Source organism: Rhinatrema bivittatum, chromosome 8 (assembly GCF_901001135.1).
Source record: "Rhinatrema bivittatum chromosome 8, aRhiBiv1.1, whole genome shotgun sequence".
NCBI classification, from domain to species: domain Eukaryota; kingdom Metazoa; phylum Chordata; class Amphibia; order Gymnophiona; family Rhinatrematidae; genus Rhinatrema; species Rhinatrema bivittatum.
The window spans coordinates 61,724,947-61,745,817 of record NC_042622.1 but is presented as its reverse complement, the minus strand read 5'-3'; the positions used below and the strand labels follow the sequence as shown (position 1 = coordinate 61,745,817).

The window sequence follows — 20,871 nt, the reverse complement described above, 5'->3', positions numbered from 1 at the left end:
CACAACCAGGCCTCCTGCAGGGATTGTGGCAGAATTTCACCCTTCGTACAGAGACAACGGACGAACAAAATAACCTGACTTCTTTGAAGGAGAAGAAAAATCTCTATCACAGCCTCCTTAGCCTTGGGATCTGGAGACTCATCTCTACCTGAACCAGAGCAGGAAAGTAGTCTGACATTCTTCCCGGGTCCAATGGCACAGACTGCAACCCAGAAGTGCCAGCCAGCCTCCTTGTGATCAACCCGTGTGCCGAAAACTGCTTCAAAAGCCATTCCGAAGCAGGTGAAGTCATATGGTGCCATACTGCTGAAGCAGCATCATTCGGCACCAGACTTGCCAATGAACATGGTGCACACACAAGTATCCCTTGGCGCATAGCACACCATTGTGCCTCAAAGGAGCATAGAAAAAAAACTATGGAGCAAATTATGGAGTCACCCCACAGAAGGGAACAGGAAAGTAGAACACTTCTGCTCCATCTGTCCCAGTCTACACAGGGAAGTTCCAAGTGCTTTTCTAATTTCATGGGTGAAGAGACTTCTTTATACCTTTCCATCGATCCCACTCATACCTAGAACAATTCAAGAGGTCATTCAGGTTTGAGCCAGGATGATCCTAATTGTCCCAACTTGGCTGAGAGAACTCTGGTATGTGTATCTCGTACAGTATTCAGTAACTCCTCCTTTGGCTTTAGAGACCAGCCTGTCGCTCCTAATGCAAGAAGAGGCAGCCCTGCTATACCTTACATCGAGGATGTGGCACGCACAACTCTAGCCTATTTAGACTTGCCCAAAGATATACAAAAAAAGTTGTTGCAAGGAAACCTTCCACTCATCGTAATTATGCTTTCAAATGGAACCACTACTCCCAGTGGTGTGAAACACGATTAATCCTTTCACATGTCAACCAAAACAATTACTTTCCTTTCTCCATCACTTGTCCCAAAGAGGGCTAATAATCTCCTCAATTCGAGAATACCTTAGTGCCATAGCAGCATATCATCAACAAGAGAATGGAGCCCCAATCTCCATAAATCCACTAATCTCACGTTTCATGAGGAGTCTGCTTCACCTAAATCCACCCCCCCATGCAGAAACCCCCAGTACCTTGGGACATTAACATAGTCCTTGCGACACTCATGGAACCTACATTCAAGCCCTTAGACTCAGCAGAAATTGAAATTTCTGACATGGAAAATTGTCTTCTAATAACGGTGACTTTCGCGAGAAGAGTCGGTGAACTTCAAGCCTTGGTACACTTTCCTCCTTATCTACAATGACAAAGTAGTATTATGGACACATCCAAAATTCTTGTCAAAAATTGTCCACCTTCCACTTCAATCAAAACATTACTCTGCCATTATTCTTTCTAAAACCACTAACAAGAGTGAGAACATCTATGCACTCGACTACAAGCAAGTTTTAACTTATTACAAAAAGAGAACATAAGGGCATAGATGTTCGGCTCAATTATTCGTTTCCTATGACCCTAACAGATTAAGGACATCAGTAGTAAAAAGAACCTTGTCCAACTGAATCACATCTTGCATTCAGTATTGCTACATTTCAAACCCGCTACTATTGGCTTATCCAATAAAAGCACATCAAGTACAGGCTGTGACAACATCCATCACACACCTACATTGAGGAGACCTGTAAAGCTGCAACCTGGTCATTTATTCACATTGTTACATCACATTATTTTCTTGATGAACTGGCCAATTCAGACAGTTCAGTGGGATGGGCAGTACTGACCCATTTCGCATCAGCATAGATTGCTGTCCATGAAGGAGACTTGGTTGCAATATTGACTACATGAGGTGGCAATCCTAAACTTGGGACTCACTATTGAGCATGGCTAACTCACCCTGCTTATTGATTGGGGGGGGGGAGAAGCAAGTTTTCTTACCATAAACTGTTTTCTGTAGATAGAATGAATTAGCCATGCATTCCCTCCCTTCTCCTCCCTGAAAAGCATTCCTCAAACACAGGACTATGCAGCTTTAAAATGGACTGTGAATTCAGGAATGATGGAATGTTAGGGAAATCCTGCACATGCCCAGTAGAGCAAATCTCTACTAGCTTTGAGAGAGCTCCGCCTGATGACGTTACCCCTTTTGAGCAGGCTAATCCATCTTGCTATCTATGGGAAATGCTCTTTATGGTAAGCAAACTTGCTTTTACATGTTCTACAAATAGAATAGAAATATCTTGATATATATTTTGGAGACCCATTTGTAACAGAGCATTATACGACTCTCCACGCTTTGGGGCCAATGTAATAAGGTGCACTGACGCCGCCGTGGGTTTGTGTGTGGACGTATGCACATTTGTACACGCGTTTTCCCACGCAAAGCCCTATACAGAGATGTAATGGTTTTGTGTGCTGGAAAAAAGCATGTATGAATGTGCTTGCGGACCCACGTTTTTTCCTGCGCAAATGCATGCCAACGGCATGCAAAGGAGGCGATTGTCTAATCATAGACAATGCAGGGAGTCACGCTATTGCTAGTGCAGGATTTTTAATGCGGGTTTTTTATTGCCACAGTCAGGACACAAGTTAAGTGTCAGCACCGACTCGGGGGCCATTTTATTCCATTGCTTGCATCGGTGTGGTTGTGTATTCGTGCAGCTCTGGTGTGATTTCTATGATGGAGATTTCTGATTGTGTGTGTCCAGCTATTCCTGATGCTGTGGTATATCCTGCGGGTTTGCCAAAGGATGACAGCAGCAGAAAATTTGCCTGTTTTCGTGTATAACAGTTATTGATATTAATAAAAATAAATTCCAGATTCATACTTTTACTGAAGAGGGATACGCATTCGCAGCCAGATTCGTGATCAGCTAGGCGCCTTTCTGAGCACCTGATCGGATTCACTCCAGTCTGAGCACCTATGCCAGCACCCCAGCATCCAAGTACACGGCCAGTAGAGTACCTAGCTCAGTGTCCCAGCGGCAAGATGAGCTAGGCACTTTTCTGCGCTCCCGATCGTCCAGATTTACTCCAGTCTTAGCGCCTATCTTAGCATCAGAGTGGCCAGCTTAGCTAAGCGCTTTTCTCAGCACCCGAGCAGCTAGTTTAGGTAGGCGCTTCCCTGGGCAGACAGATACACAGCCAGAAGAGCGGCAAGATAGGTGCTCAGTTTGTATGTGAGTTAATCAACAATCTCGTTGCTATGCCAGTGTGAATTAGCATCCATGAAAATATTTGCCATATTGTCTGCAGCACAGTTATTTGAAATATTAAAAATACTTTCCAGGGTTATACTTTCTCTTAATAGGGAGACTCGTTCGCTCACTTGCTTTTATGTGCGGCTTATTGGCGCAGGTTTTGAGCACGTCTGCGGCTGCTTATTACATAGGGCCTTACCGTGCTTAGGTATGTGCATTTTCCTGTATGCGGATTTCTGCACGCAAATCATTTGCATAATTTGTTTTTTACATCCCGCGGAAGTGGCAGTCTAAACTGCATGCGGTGATCAAAACCAGCGCTCATAACTATTTTTATTTATTTATTTATTTATTTTGCTGCAGGTCTAATCCTGAGTTAAAAGATTATTTTTGTATATACTGCCTGCTATCCTTTTAATCTTTTACAACCTTGCTGAAAACTTGGTTATTCAAACAGTCACATTACTAGCTTTTGATTGTGGCTTTTGTGGTCTTTCTGATCTGTTTTTGTGACCGTTTTGTAATTTGTTTTACTTGTACACTGCTTTAGGCGATTTATAAATCCAAATAAAGATTTATTTCCTCGGATTATCTGTTAGATGCATGTTTTGTGTAATCCAGAAACAGAAGAATGTGCTGAATTGGAACATGCTGTGGGCCAGATGTATTATGAAGGTTGAAATTAGAGCAGCTTTTAGAAGATAGCAGGGCAACCACTTGTTATGCTCATTGTCTGAAACAGTTTTGTTTTTTCTTAGAAAGACAGGGGGCTTCCACAGCTTGAACTGGTGTCAATGAACTCATAGACAGATTCAGGGCATGTTTAAGTGGAACTTGGACTATATCAGGGATGGCTAACTCTGGTCCTTGAGAGCCAGGTTTTCAGGATATCCACAGTGAATATGCATGAATTTTCATTGTGGATATTCTGAAAACCAGGCCTGTTTGTGGCACTCCAGGACTAGCATTGGCCACTCTTGAACCATATCATCACATTAAAAAGGTCAAACTACCTTTTCTTTAATTTGATTAAATTTATTATTCTCAGGTGTTCATGGATGAGGTGGTTATTTTGTTTCACTTTTTTTTTTCTCTCTTGGCTAATCAGTATACGTGGGCAGTAAGAGGGGTTTTTCTTCTTGGCGTGCTGCCCCTGAGAATCCTGGGATGTGGAATAGCTCAGCAGTGCTGCCAGAATTCTTAGGAGGGCTAGGAAGAAAGGAGCCTTCTACTGACCATAGGCATCCCACACTGGAATCTTCAGGAGGCTCAGCCTCGATATGAAAGAGAGGGGCCTTCTGTTGACTGTAGGCACCCCAACTGGAGTCAAGAGACCCAGAATCTGAATGAAAGAGAGGGGCTTTTACTGACTATAGGCACCCCACCCTGGAATTCTCAGGAGGCCTGGCCTCTGTATGGAAGAGGGGGGGCCTTCTACTGACCGTAGGCACCGCACATTGGAATCTACAGGATGCCCAGCTTTGGTATGGCAGAGAGGGACTTTTGACTAACAGTAGGCACCCCATACATAAGGAAAATGACTTCTAGATTCATGTGAATTCTGACAATAAGTCCTAAAGAATGGAAAGTGCACTTAGACACACTCTCCCTCTTCTGGCTTTCCTAAAGTGGGAAGGAGGGGTGTTCTTTACTTTAGGTAGTAAAGATGCATAAGTCTAGCAAATTACAAATGTTTGTTTTCCTATCATATATTCTCTGTACAAAGGTAAAAGATGTGGGACTTCCGGTCATGCTCTGGAGAGCATGTGTCTTCTCATTATTTTTGTCCTGATTGCATTGCTACAATCTGAAAAGGCAAAATGGCATTTTCCAAGGAGTCAAATCGAAGCTCTATACCAGTGCTCTGGGCCAAGAGATGAGCTAAGTTCCAGAAAGCTACCAAGTGGGAGAGCACCCCCCCCCCCCCCCCCCCCCCGACAAAGTCTGATGCACTGATCGATGTGGCTGAGGGACAGGATAGGGCCTCATCTTTTGGAAGCATTTATAGTGCGGATCACTAAATGCCTCAATACCCAACTTGATATCTGGTGGATTTGACCAGTTAGTGGAAACTATTCAAGAGTAATCAGCCCGATCTGAATGACGCTGAGACCCAAATTTCAGATCTCTGACTGCTTGCACAGATGTAAGCGAAAGGCTGAAACTGGAGTATCAGCGGATCTCCGCCATTACTTAAACTTAAAGACTTAGAAAATCGCTTGAGGCGAAATAATTTTAATAATGGGGGGGCTTACAAAAAAAAAACAACCCAGAAGATAAAGATGCAGCTGCATTCGTGGCACGCTCTGTAATAATGGCAGAGCATCAGGGGAATTTGACCTCTTTGGATCTGTCCTTCATATTCCCATTCGATTGGAACACCAATGCTTTCTACACTTTGCAGTGTTGGGCTGCCTTTTGCTCTAGCCACCACTTCCAGAACATTTTCCAAGATTATGATAGTGGTAGCAGCGGCCTTCGAAAAGAAGGAATCCTGGTGCACTTGTATTTGGACGACTGGCTAATTCAAGCCAGGCCTCAGGAAGAGAGCTGCTTGATGACACACAAGGTGATTTCCTTATTGCAGGAGCTTGGTTGGGTGGTGAACCTGACAAAGATCCAACACATTTAGGGAATCCCAAAGTATTACCATTAATATTTAATATCAACTTGAATTAATCTTCAATGTCACCTTTCAAAAATATTCATGTTCTTTATTATTGCATCCCACATGAACATATGTTATATCACATTTAATAAAACAACAATTAAATACATCATTCACATCTCATGAAACACATCATTTCTAATGACATCATATTCAACAATACATATACATCAGTACATGTACCCCTCAACATACATATATATTGTCACAATATCTATATTCTAATGAATTAAATATTAAATCACAATTTTAAATATACCCAGTCTGGACAGGTCCCAATAATCATCATTTACCCCTACCCTATCCCCCTAATATCACATCACATCCATTCACCATTCATTCACTTTAAAACTATATACCCCATAAAAATGACCTTGTACCCTTTATATCGTCATCTGATGGTATCTTATAACTGTTTTATGGCAGTTATTGAATGACTAATTCTCCATTCTTTACAAACACAATTTGTTGTACCAATCACCACAATCTTTCTCAACGGATGTTTTAACACCAATCGCCCCAACAAGGCACCTCGTTTCACCCCTAATCGGGCTTCCTCAGGGGATTCTTGCTGCGTTTCACAGTTTCAATTGTACATCACTCTTGATGAAACGAGTATCATACCGCTTTCTCTAATTATGGGCACCACTTATCCGGACCTCACTACACGCACATACACAATACATCCGAACATTTCCAATTTATTTTTGTTAGCCATTCAAGATATAATCCAAGCAGCCGGCCAAACACCCAACGGTGATCTCAATTTTTCTATTCAAAAATTGTACATCTGAATGCTGGCCTCTCACTATTTTTGCCGGACAAATTCAACACCACTCCCCAACGCCGATCCACTCACTTCCTCTTCATTCCAACAGTGACCCGCGACACTGTACCTACTAGGGTGCACGTGCACAATCCACGTCTTTATACAACCCTTGGCGCAAACCTCAAGGGCATTCCTTCTTGCTGACATCACGCCATGCCATCCGAGTATATCAGCCTCATTGATTTGCTAGCTCCACAAGTTAGCAAGGACTTGAATCCGTTCTTGTCTATGCTACTCTGCTGCTTCCGTGTTGCTGCTGCTGGAAGCTTCTCTCAGCCCTTCGGGGTATCAACTAACTTGGGTACCTGCTCCTCGGGGGCCCTCTGCTTTATTTCAGGTGCCTTTCAGGGAACACTGCTCGCTCCCCGAGGGCCTGCTCTCCCTGCCTCTGTGCCTGTACCTTCATCTACTTATCTGGTGGAATCGCATACCAACAGCTATTCTCAGTGAGTACTCTAACCTCTCAGTCTCTCACCCACAGTATCTCCTCGCTGAGATATCTCCTGACGTTATCGTGGAGAGAAGGGCTCCCTCTGCCGAGGCCCCTGGGACTGCAACTACAGACTATCTCACTACTGCCACCTGGTGGCTACTATCTAGCTGTTTAATAAAAGAACATTTTCCTGTGTTTTGTGTGGCACGAGTCCAGCCCAGTGCTGTAGCTCCTCACGGGGCTCCTCCCTGTGGGCGTTGTCACCTCCACAGCACCCAAGGATCCACTAAAACACACATAACCACAACAGCACGATGTCAGACAACACGACGACAGTGGCCTTTATCAATCACCAGGGAGGAACCAAGGGCCAGCAAGTGTCACAGGAAATAGACCAGCTAATGGAATGGGCGGAAGGTCATCTGCAGATCTCAGCCTCTCACATTGCAGGAAAAGGCAACATAAAAGCAGACTTTCTCAGCAGGGAGAGTCTGGACACAGGAGAAGTGGATGTTGTCAGCCGAGGCGTTTCAGCTGATTGTGGATTGCTGGCTCCTTCCATTCCTAGACCTGCTGGCAACTTCCCGAAATGCAAAGATTCCTCATTTCTACAGTCACAGGAGAGATCCATGGTCCCTGGGAATAAACGCTCTCGTACAGGTCTGGCCAGAAGACAGCTTGCTTTATGCTTTTCCTCCGTGGCCCTTGCTGGGCGGAATAATTTGCAAGATTGAAGGCCACAGGAGCTAGTACTCCTGGCAGTGCCAGACTGGCCCAGGTGTCCATGGTATGTGGATTTACAAAGACTTCTGATGGAGGCCCCCCTTTGCCTTCACCTGTACTTGGATCTGCTTCAGCAGGGACCGGTCCTTTACGAGGATCCAACTCTATTTTGTCTTACAGTTTGGCCCTTGAGAGGGTTCGCCTGTTAAAGCATGGTTATTCTTCTGTGGTGATTGCCACTTTACTCCACGCTCGCAAGTTCTCCACTTCCTTGGCTTATGTGCATGTTTGGAGAGTTTTGAGGCCTGGTGTGAGAAGCAGGATGTTCTTCCTCATTCAGTTAAGATCCCTTCTATTCTGGATTTTTTTGCAGGATGGATTGATAAAGGCTTGGCCCTTAATTCTTTGAAGGTGCAGGTTGCGGTTCTTGCCTGTTTCAGAGACCTGATGAATGGTGCTTCCTTGTCTTCTCATCCTGATGTGGTCCTTTTGTTTGAAAGGAGTGAAGCACCTTAGGCCTCCCTTGAGGTTACCGGTTTCATTATGGAGTCTTAATTTGGTCCTGGAAGTTTTGGTGGGCCCTATGTTCCACCCACTGCGTAGCCTTTCCTTACGGTTGTTGACTTTGAAGACTGTGTTCCTGGTGGCTATATGTTTTGTGAGTCTATTTCTGAGCTGCAGGCCTTGTCTTGCTGGGAGCCGTTCCTTCAGGTGACTCCGGGGGCATTACAGCAGCATAGTGATCCATCCTTCTTGCCCAAGATAGTCTCGGACTTTCATTTGAATCACTCTATCTCCTTACCATTCCTGGATAAGGTCAGGGATGCGGAGGAGTTTCGCCTTTTGCGATCCTTTAAGCGTCTTGTGCGGGATCTGGAGGTCTCTGAGTCTCTTTTCAAAAGACGGATCACCTGTTTGTTCTCCAAGGCAGGAGTAAGCGGGGTGCTCCAGCTTTTCAGGCTACCATAGCTTATTGGATTAAGGAGGTGGTCACAGCTGCATAGTGGATGCTGGAAAGCCATTGCCTACTTAAGTTAGGGCTTATTCAACTAGGGCTCAGGCAGGGTCATGTTAGTCTGTTGTCTCCCCTTGATATCTGCCAAGCTGCGACGTCCTCCTTGCACACTTTTTCTCGTTGTTGGGTTTTTTTTTGTCTGGATGTGCAAGCCCAGGAGGATATTCAGCCTTTGCATTTGCAGTGTTGACTGGACCGCAGGCAGCCTCTCACCCTTTTGTTTTGGTACATCCCACTGGTCCTGAGTCCATCTGTCTACACGCTAGAAAATGGAGAAATTACTTACCTGATAATTTCATTTGCCTTAGTGTAGGCAGATAGAATGAGCTTCCCGCCCTCAGCTGCTGCATAAGTGTGTCAATAGTTCTCCTGTGAGGCTCTGGGTTCCAAGGGATTACTGGTAAGTGTTCATCCAGGCCCTAATTTGGGGTGCCTATAATCTTATGTGAGTTCAGTGTTTATGGTTGATTAAGTACAGTTCTGGTTATCTGTTTCTAATCCATGTTTTTAATCGTTTGTTTTGCTAGTTTGTCCAGTTGCTTTTTAAGAGAATACTGGCAGGCTGGGGTCACTGCAGGGCTATATATACTGGGATATCAGCTTGCTCTCTCCATCTGCTGGCATTAGACCATAATTCACTGGTCCTGAGTCCATCTATCTACACCAGTGGTTCCCAACCCTGTCCTGGAGACCCCCCAGCCAGTCAGGTTTTCAGGATATCCCAAGACAGGGTTGGGAACCACTGGTCTACACTAAGGAAAACAATTATCAAGTAGGTAACTTCTCCATTTTATTCTTGTAGGAGACTCATTTAACCAACACAGAACACAAACAATTAAAAGTAGGTTGGGTTGGTAGCATACATTATTATTCTTTTTAATTATAGAAGTTATGGTGTATGTATCCTGGTAGATAAAAGTTTACTTCTAATTGTACACCATTCACTGTGGGACCAGAAGGTTAATATATCATTCTTGAATGTTCCTTGTATGCAGATAAGTACATTTTGGTGAATGTTTATGGTCCTAACCACAAACAAGCTGTGTTTAAGCAACTTTTTTTTTTTTTTTTTTTAAATGTCAGAATTTTTAACCTTTTTGTATTGGGGTGACTGGAATATATGTATGAACCCTTATTAGATGGGTCTTCTGGTTCCACTACTTTCTCAGCATGGGTTTGATCAAGGGGAGTTGGTTTCTACACTTTATTTATTGGATGTTTGGAGGCACTATCACATACAAGATAGAGATTACACTTATTACTCTCCACAACACAAAATGTATAGTAGTATTGATTATTTTCTTTGTACATCTAATTTTCTTGCTAAAACCCAAGGTTACATCATCCTGCCCTATACTATCTCAGATCATAACCCAGTTGAGTTAATTTTACACCAGCTGACAGTCGACCTGGAGATTGACTACCTCCTTACTTGGGAAATTGGAATTTCTTGAATTGAACAATTTGGGAATTTAATGAAAGTAATCTTAAAACGCCTATCCCTTCTCAAGGCCTATCTAAGAGGGAAAATTATCAATTATGTGAGTTTCATCAAAATCAACATAGGACGAGAGTTGAATTGCTGCCAGAAACAAACACTTTAGAGGCCCAACACAAAAGGAACTGTTCGAATAAAATATTGTAATAGGTTCTGGAATGAGGTGTTTGTCTTGTGGTCAGACAGATTAAGAAAATAACACTCACTATGTTTCATGTGAAACGTTGAAAAGATATATTTTCTATAATATATGTACACAACAGGTGCTTATGAACACCTGAAACAAATAACAAAACTGAATATATAAACAATACATCTACGCAATTTCCCCAGCTAATAGGGTATAATTATATAGAATGTGCCTTCTCTTTCGGGAACACCGTACTCTTTAGAAGAGGAAATGTTACCTTTGAATTGGAGAAAGTTCGAGCCCCGCTCTCCTGTGGTGACACCTAAAGGTTCCTCCCCCGAGTTGAAAATTTCTGAGGCGATTCTTTTACCTTTCATCACTCCAAATGATAGAAAATTTTCACTGATGTCAACTTTGACTGTATGTAAAACTGCCTTCCAAAATCTACCTCACCCTGGAGTTTATAGTGCCCCCTCTTACAGTTGTATAAATAGTAAACTTATGTTAGCTTCTACAGAGGCTCTCGCTCGAACCGGCATTTGCAATTAAAAAAAAAACAAACCACCCTTTTCAGTCAGTAATGTCCCTGTGGGAGCAAGGAAATTAACCTAACCACAACCCCTTTTTTATCACAGGTGCTATTTCTGCAATATTTCTAGCATGTTGATGAATCTAGGTCTAAGTTTGTACCTGAGGCAACCAAAGGTAAAGTGTCTTGTCTAAGGTCACAAGGAGCAGCAGTGGAATTTGGACCCTGGTTCCTAGCCTGCTGCTCTAACCATTAGGCTACTTGGAGACAGCAGCAGTATCTCAGCTGCATCCTCCTCCCTCTGCTGCTGGGAGCTGAAGTTGCATTTTGAAACCCCATAGTGCTGCACGATTCAAAGTGCAACATTCTGGCTCTGGGCATGAGAGGGAGGATGTGCCCCGAGGCTCTGCCACACTCCTTGTTGGATCCGGTTGGTAGCAGTGGTGAGAGGGGAGAGCAGAGCTGGGAAGAGGAGTGTAGAGAGGCAATCCCCCTTTTCAATATTTGGGGGTGCTTAAGCATGCCTATCTGTGCACTTTCACATATAGGGGTCAATGTAATAAGATGCTCGTTAAAATAGGAAAACAGATAATACGAACACTTAACATGCATAGCCACATTCCCTGGGCACCCAATGCAGTATGTAAATTGGGGGTTGTGTAATAAAGGACATGCTAGAGAAGAAGTGCATCCCTATCGCTCAAGCAGTGCTCCAGGCCCGCTCCCCTCGCGGCCGAAGCCCGCCCCCCACCGAGAACCGGCCAATCAGCCGACCGCTGCAAGGCAGCCAATCACACACAGACTAAGAGTACCTTTAAATTTCAATCTTTCCAGGCGCCGCGCGCCGAAGGAGCGCGTCAAAGGGGCTTGCCCCTTTGTCTCGCCCCTTCGTTGCAGCCCCGAAGGAGCACCGACCCTTGACCCTTGAGTGCCCACAGTTTAACCTCTGCGTTTGCACTGTATCTGACAGCAAATATTTTTACAACTCAACGGTTCACGCAGCTGTGTTTTCAACGCTCCGCACTTCCAGGCTCCTGGCCGTTTCTGAAGTGTACCATACCTTGTCTGTACCCTGCTTCTGAGTGTTCTCAGCATTGTAATCTGCCTGTAATATGGAATTTGTACCAGCCATTCCTCACCTCCACCTACGTAGGTTAGGTATCTCAGCTATGCGCTCCACCTAATACCCCCCAAGAGAAATCCCCTCTTCTTGCTACACTTACTGCTTTGGTAACCTAGTCAGTTGCTCCTAAGTTATTCTGATTTCCAGTTTTCTAATATGTGATTTTCCCTGTTTTCTCTATACTAGCCCTATTCAACCATATTTCTGCCTGTTAAATGTGCAATATTTGGTTCTCTGTATTTTGCAGCATTATCACTCACACCCAAATCTTTACCTGCATTACTCTACGGCTCTACAATGCCTCCTTTAATCGACAATTATTCATTATCATACCAGCCAGGACACCACACTAATTTTCCCCTCGCTTTCACACATCAGACCGCACACCACAAGACAACTCAAAACAAAAGAAGGCTTATCCCAATACACACACTCACACGCACACAAGCCATCAGTCTCTCTCTCATTACCATTATTCTTTTCAACGCACAATCACTCCAAAAGAAAACTCATCTCTTACATGACATTCTCATTGACTCCAAACCTGAAATATGCGCTGTCACGGAAACCTGGTTCAAACAGCATGACACTCCCCTCATCAACCAACTACCCCTAGACAGCTACGATGTTTTCTCAATCCCTCGAAAAAAGAAGAGAGGAGGCGGTATACTCCTGGCTGTAAAAAAGGACTTTCAACTCTTGGCCCAGAAATGTGACATCCCTAAGCAATATGAAATTGGCTTCTTCAAATCAAAATCACTCCAACTATGTCTCATTTATACCCCCCCAGGTCTCCTTGAGAAAGATTCATCCCCCCTTATTGAATTCTTTGCTAACTCGTTATCCCCCGACGTACCCACGATTCTCCTAGGAGACTTTAACTTACACATAGATACCATCCCACAATCCCCAGCATGCGAAGCATTCATGTCCTCCCTCGAAGCCATGGGTTTCCAACAAATTGTGAACTCGCCCACACACAAAGCTGGCCACACTCTTGATCTGATTTTTATCAACTCCCACTTCAACATAAGCAACCCCCCATCATGCATGGCAGTACCCTGGTCTGATCACTCCCTGATTCAAACTAGACTCACCCTCCCTCAAAGTTCTACTATACTGCCCAGTCAGCCCATAGCATTCAATTTTCGCAAATCCTGCGATATAGACACCATCACACAAGCATGCTCGGATATAGGCAACCATATTGATCTCTCCTCCACCGACAACGCCTTCTCCACCTGGGTTAATTCCACCCTCAGCATCGCCAATAAACACTGCCCTTTAATAACGAAAACTGTAAACCCAAACCGTAGAAATCGAAAACCCTGGTACACGCCTGAGCTCAGGGATCTTAAAACCCATCTCAGAGCTGCAGAAAGGTCCTGGCGTAAGCACCAATCCCCCGCAACCAAAACAATATACTACCAACGTATGCATGAATATAGAAAGTCCATACTCCAAACCAAACGAGAATATTACGCCAAAAAAATACATGGTCTGCAACACAATCCCAAGGCCCTCTTCTCCATGGTTGCCAATCTAACCTCGCCCTCCCTCACACAACAACCTGCAATTTCCTCAAAAAATCGGTGCAATGAGCTTGCACAATTTTTTAAAAACAAGGTATCCTCCATCACAGCACAATTCTCTCGCAACAGCTTCAAAATCTGTCTCCCCTCTATAAACGCACCAGTCTCCCTTTCCATTTTTGATTCCTCTTCCTCCCTGGAAGTTGAGAACATCCTAAAAAAAATGAAACCCTCTTCACATCCCTCTGAAACTATTCCTTCTAAACTCTTACTATCTATACCCAAAGTGATCGCCAAACCTTTATCGAATATTCTTAACTGTTCCTTAGAGCATGGCACAGTCCCTAATTTTCTTAAGCAAGCAGTAGTGAAACCGCTACTCAAAAAACCCAATCTTGACCCTACCACCCTATCTAATTACAGACCCGTCTCCAATCTACCCCTCCTAGCTAAAGTCCTGGAAAAACTAGTTAATTCACGCCTATCTGATCACCTAGAACAGAACAATATTCTCCCATCCACCCAACACGGTTTCAGGAAGCATTTAAGTACTGAAACCCTACTGCTCTCCCTACATGATACCCTCATCAGAGGAATCGACTCAGGATCCTCGTACCTGATTGCAATGCTTGACATTTCTGCTGCATTTGATACAGTCAATCACGATGTCCTCCTCAATATCTTGAAGAGTATCGGGATTACTGGCAATGCCCTCACCTGGATTCAATCGTACCTCCAAAATCGCTTCTTTACTGTTTTAGTGGGCAACAATGAATCTGACCCCATCAGTCTCCCTCAAGGTGTGCCCCAAGGATCCTCTCTCTCTTCTACCCTCTTTAATATATACATGCTTCCCCTTACCACGCTTCTCACTAACCTTCACATCAAGCATTTCATATATGCTGACGATGTGCAACTCATTTTCCCATTCTCTGACTCTCTACAAACTGCGCTACAGAACTGGGAATCCTGTCTCTCCTCTATCAACCAACTTCTCAATGACATGCAGCTAGCTCTAAATCCCAACAAAACTGAACTATTAATCATATCTAACAGGCATCCGCTCCCAGACATTCCTTTTGCATACTCATCTACCACTTTCCCCCCGCACACTCGCAACCTAGGTGTCCTTATTGACAATCATCTCACCTTTAAACCATTCATTAAATCCATCCTAAAGGAATGCTACTTTAAGCTCCAAACGATAAAAAAACTCAGACCCCTGCTTCATTTCTCCGACTTCCGCACAGTTCTCCAGTCTATCATTTTGTCTAAAATAGACTATTGTAACGCTCTCTTCCTCGGCATCCCTGCAATACATACCAAGCCTTTGCAACTTTTGCAAAACGCCGCCGCTAGGATTCTGTCAAACACAAGAAAAAGAGACCATATTGCCCCCACACTCATAGAACTACATTGGCTCCCAATAAAATCACGAATTCTTTATAAAGCACTCTCCATCATTCATAAAAGTCTGTTAAACTCCAACCTCAACTGGATCAACCCCCCCCTCCTCCCCCGCACCTCCAACAGACCCACCCGCACAGCCCTTCAAGGAACCCTTCGTGCCCAACCCATCAAAACTTTCAAACTATCCTCTACTATTAGCAGAGCTTTCTCCCTCGCCGGCCCCACCTTATGGAACTCCCTACCCCATGATATACGCCTAGAGACACATACACCCAAATTCAAAAAAAAACTGAAAACCTGGCTTTTCCAGCAAGCCTACTCCATATCCCCCCCTACCACTTAGAATTTCTCCCATTAGTGAATTCCTCTATAATATATACTCTTCGAGCTATGACTATGAATGCCTCCGATTTAAGACTAAGAATTTGCCTGCTGTTTTTTGTACTTTGAACTCTCATATCTGTGTATATAGTTGGTTTACTCATATTGAGTTATATTTATAGCTAGTTTTCACCCCCCTGTTTAATGTACTCTATTGGTTATATGTAAGGGCCCCGCCCAAAAGTTAATCTTGTTCCGCTGTTATATGTAAGGGCTCTGCCCAAATGTTTTTGGGCTCTGCCCAAATGTTTTTGTTTTTTGTAAACCGATGCGATGTGTCAACGGATGTCGGTATAAAAGAGACCTTAAATAAATAAATAAATAAATGCAATGGGCGCTCAACACCCATTAATCCCACTTCTGGCCAGTTTTACTGAGGTTGCTGGACGCTCATAGCTAAGAGTCCCTTGCTATTGTGCGTCCAGAATTTTTATTTATTTATTTTTTTAAATCAAGCCCGTATACCTTTATTTTTAAACTCCGCAAGCAGTACATTTCACAATGATACTAACTAGGAGGAACCAGAGAGAGGAATGTATTTAATTTCTCAGGAGCCCTTGATTGACTGACTTCCTCTGATGCTGGAATTAATTTTGCCACTTTTTAAAGTGTGCGTTGGCCACCCAGCAATTTTTTTTGCATCGGGGTAATAGCTAACATCATCTACGTGGAATTTACATGTGATGAGCGATATTGGCTATACATTTGTTTGAGCGCACGTTTTGGACGTGCTAATTTCCTTATTGCATCGGGTGCTAGTCCAGTGCATCCAACTGCTGATAAACCTGTGCACTAGGCTGGGCGGGCTTTTACATCGGCCCCATAGATAATACATGCAGAGTTTAGTTCATAGGCTCAGTTTCTTTCTTGTACTCTCGAATACTGACAGTTTGTTTCTTTGTTTTAAATTTTGTTCTTTGAAAGAAAGATCATCACCACAAGTATAATGCTTGGCATTCGTTTGTTCCTTATGAATACCAGAACAGCTGAAAAAATATGCATTCAATTGTTGCACATTATTTTATCCTCAAATATTTCCACAGATATACAGCAAATGTAGCTCCTACCAGCCGCCCCCCCCTCCCCCCAATTCCTATGTGTTGAATCTGCCTCTGTAGGCCAGCATAACAGCCACTAGATATATTTTCGATAAATAGCACATCACTTCTTGCCTTAGGTGAATGCTCATATCCCCATAAAGGCCCCCTTTTTCCTTAACAGCACTAACTGTTAAGCTTTCCATAATCCTAACTGTATGGAGTGCATTCTGCTAATGCCAGAGAGAAGGGAGGGTGCATCTCTCCATGACTTTTAGAATTACTTTCTTTCCCTGTTTAAAATGGCTTTCCTCAGGAATAGATTATGCCCTTCACTTCTAATCCTTATTGCGACATCATTAAACAGGATCACTTTCTTTTGCAGAGGAACTGCCTTGATACCTTGGTCAAAAAATGTATCCTTGACCAAAATATCTGTATTGGGGTGCAAGACCAAACAGTATGTACTAAAGTGCCTTTAAATGGCTTTAAATGCTCTGCCTTGAGAAAGGTAAACCCTTTGTGTAAAAAAAAAAAAAGCCACATTACTTGAAAGCTCCCCACTTCTCCCAAAGCATGCCTGCAGTTGATAAACTGTAACGTCAACGTCTGCCTCTTTTTACATCTCGCTAGTAACCCCTCATCTGAGATATTTTGATAGTTGGTTTGTATTTATTTTGTTTTTTAATCGAGGTGTGTGTGCACTGCTGCGATCCACCTGTGACCAGTTCACCATGCCATAAACTGATGGCACAGTAACGTGCTGTCTTTTGCTTCACCAGGCGCCGTCTCCAGCTGAATCCAAACCAGGCCTTCTTCCTGTTGGTGAACCAGCGCAGCATGGTGAGCGTTTCCACTTCCATCTCGGAGATCTACGAGCAGGAGCGAGATGAGGATGGCTTCCTTTATATGGTCTATGCCTCGCAGGAGACCTTTGGCTTCTGAGAGCAGGAACAGGGCAGAAAAAAAGGCAAAAACACAAAAAAAAAACCTTGGTCACTGGGGAAGATGCTGCGCCCCTGGCTTTGTGTGGGGGAAGATAGGGTGCAATGCAGACTGGCAACATTCCCCCACTGCGTGAAACAGCAGTACCAGAAACATCTGTTTGGCTCCTACATATTCATGTCAATGTTTGTTTGTCAACCATGTGTGTAGCAAATAATGTGGATATCTTGCAGCACCCTTTTCATTCTAGCCTGTATTATAAAATTATCTAGTAGGGGTGTATTTTTATTTTTACTTTTATTTGGCATTACATTTTTGGTGAAGAGAATGCATAACAGAATACCACATTGATGGGTGTTTCCCCTTTCAGAGCAAAGGGAATATGATTAGGGATGTGCATGGGTAAAACTTTCTTCATTTTCATTTGTTTCAGTCCCCCCTTTTTTTTTCCTTTATCTCTTATTTTTAAATTTAATTTCCTTTTGTTTTGTTATCTGATGTACGTAATTTTTGTTTTATGCACAAAGTCATACTCCTACACGTAAGTACAATGCTGTGCGTGCGTAGTACATGAGACAAATTAAATGACTGCACATCCCTAGATGAGATCATTTCTGAAGACTGGACAAGACAGGAAGTCGGAGGACAATGTAAAAAAATGCAGAGTGAATGGCTAATGAGTTTTAATTGATTTTTAGTAGAGATGTGCATAGTTGTTTTTTTTTTTGTTTTTCGGTTCGGGCTTAGTTTTCGGGGCCCTCCACAGGAAATTTCGTTTTTCCCGAGTTGTGGGTTTTTTTTTTTCCCATGGGTCCTGATTTTCATGTTAGTGCGCGCTAACTTCCGTTAATGCGCGCTAGCCACAGCGCACACTCATATTTTAAAGTTGGTGCACGCTAACTCCTGTTAGCGCGCGCCCTAACACGAATACTAATTTTTGCTTTTCAGTGCCCCCGAACCATGTCAAATTAGACAGTTTTGTTGAAATTGTCTAATTCGTGAAAAACAAATGCACATGCCTAATTTTTAGATGCATATCAATTCTTGGTGCTACAGAGTAGTTCCTTTTAGAACTGTTGATAGTATACATCATTTAAGTCTTTTAATTGTTTTTGTAACCTGCCTCTTATGTAGATATAATGAACAGCTTTCTTGCACTTTAAAAAAAAAAAAATAGATATTTAGAAAGTCAATATTGTTCTAGTGTAAGTTATACTAATAGAAGGTATAGATGGGTTTTTTCTTTTGTTAATATTCCTACTTGTATTGTTTGCTTTTGTCTTTAAAATATTTGTTTTCCTTTAGTTCTGCTGCATGCTGTTGTGGGTCGTCACTGTGGTAAAGGGAGAGTTACACACGAGATGTTTGCTATTGTTATATATATTGTTATAGTTTTCTTTTTTCATGTACCAAAAATGTATATGGAAAAAAGTGAAATATATATTAAAATATATCTATAAATTGCACCCCTGCCTTGGACAGTGTTTTGTTGCTGTATCTTCTACCTGGCTAACAGTTATTGACCATAATTATGTATTTATAGTGCACTGAAAACAATTTCAAAGTGCACTATAGAAAAATGTTGGCAAGTGCATTGGCTATTGATTAAAAAAATGGAGTTCTAATTTATTAAACTCTCTAGGATGCTTAGTAGCATTTGCCCTTGCACCCTGGATGTGACTACATAGGAGAGTGCATGTCACAAGCTGAATTCTTGGGTTGATAAAACAAGAGGGTAGGCGATCTAAAAAAAGCCACGAGGGCAACACAATGGATTAGATGCCAAGGAATTTATTTAAGCGTTTTTATATACCGAAATACGTTGGGAACATCATCTCGGAATGGATGAACGAGTCTCCAAAATAAAGATTCTAAACGGACATTCCTTGGCATACAAGCTGAATTCTTTACAGGCCTTTTATGAACTAACCAGGGTTTAAGTTGTGGGGGAACGTCCTGGAACGCAGTTCCACCACTTCTTTTCAGGCACAGTAGAAGTGTGTTCTTCTCAAACACCTCCCTTCCACAGCAGCAAGAAGGGAAAGGGATTTATTTATTTAAAAACTTTTTTATACCAGCATTAGTGGGTACATCATACCGGTTCACATTGTAACTGGAGAAAGGAAAAGAAATACATCAATCAGGGGCGAAGGGTAAAAGGGAATGAAAGGGATAGAGAGGAGAAGGAAAGTGTAAGAGTAAACTGCAGAATTGTCATTAACAACGTTAAAAGATAATTAGTCAATATTTAAAAAACGCGTAGAGTGACAGAGATAATGTACTGTCATTAACATCAATAAATAAAATAATAACAATAATATGATAATGTATGGCTGCAGAGGAACCTGGAGGAGTGGAGAGTAGCCTAGTGGTTAGAATATCTGTCCGAAAGCAAGGGAAGACAAGGTTCAAGTCTTCCTTGTGACCTAGGCAAGTTACTTCATCCATCCTTTTTTGCATATTTCCCATAAACCCAGAAAGGGAGAAAAGTCTTAGTAAATCAGGTCCTTAGATTGTAAGCACCCTGAGGACAAGAAAATAACCTATGTGATCTTACTTTCCATTGGTAGCTTAAGACTAGTTAAAGGTGTAAGCTAAATATTTAATAAAAAAAAAAAAAAAAACAAACCAAAACCAGATGGGCAGAGCAGAGAACAGCCACTCTGCTCAGAAATCCAGCTGTTCCCCTCCTGTTTCCTAGGGTTGGGCAGAGGCAAAAATTAATGTGATCTGTTTTTTGGCTTTGTTTGCAGTCATGATTTTCAGTTTTATTTTGTTTTTATTAATTTTCAGCAATAGTGTTCACCATTTGCAGATAATACATGCTATTTGCCAAAAATGAATAAAAGTGAAAATGTTTATTTTTCCTAGCTCAAATTTAGTTTGTGTCAAATGAACCAAAAACTGGTTCATTCATCCTGTCATATCTATGTATTTCAAATAAACGCACATCCCTATTGTTTTCCCCTCTCCTCTGTTCTGTAGGGAACAGGAGAGGAGGGGGTGATTCTGAAAAAGGCACTGCAGAGCAAAGAATAGAACCAAAAGAGGTTGAATTAACACAAGTTTAAAACTTGTGAGCAATAGTGGTAATTGTCAAGGCTTCAATCCTGGCCTTGATTGGCACTGTTGCTCACAACTTTCAAATTTGTATTGATGCAACACTATTTTGAGTCTGGTAACCCAAAACTTAAATTTCTGGCAGAACAATCCAAAATGGCATTCTGCCACCTTTTTTCCAGGATCAAGGAAGAGGAGCAGAGCTAGTGGTGTAAATCAATTCTGGCTCCTTTAGAGGCAGTGATGGCACAAATTATTTATGGATAATCCAAAACCACAACTGGAGCAATCCACTGCACCAAGGAATCAACACATCAAGCAGAAAAGATGCAGATCAAAGTATGTCCTTGCATGTCCATTTTCCATATAATCCTTTAATGAGAGCAGC

The 20,871-nt window shown here is 42.6% G+C and overlaps 1 protein-coding gene across 1 annotated transcript in view; it reads left to right on the top strand.

Annotated features, from left to right (window-relative positions):
• MAP1LC3A (microtubule associated protein 1 light chain 3 alpha) overlaps positions 1-18,889 on the top strand; it is an 87,887-nt gene extending 68,998 nt beyond the window's left edge. Inside the window, exon 4 of the mRNA XM_029612530.1 lies at positions 17,261-18,889. Within this exon, the coding sequence (XP_029468390.1) occupies positions 17,261-17,423 (163 nt within the window). The 3' untranslated portion in view covers positions 17,424-18,889. The remainder of the gene's footprint in view (positions 1-17,260) is intronic.
• The last annotated feature ends 1,982 nt before the right edge of the window (positions 18,890-20,871 follow it).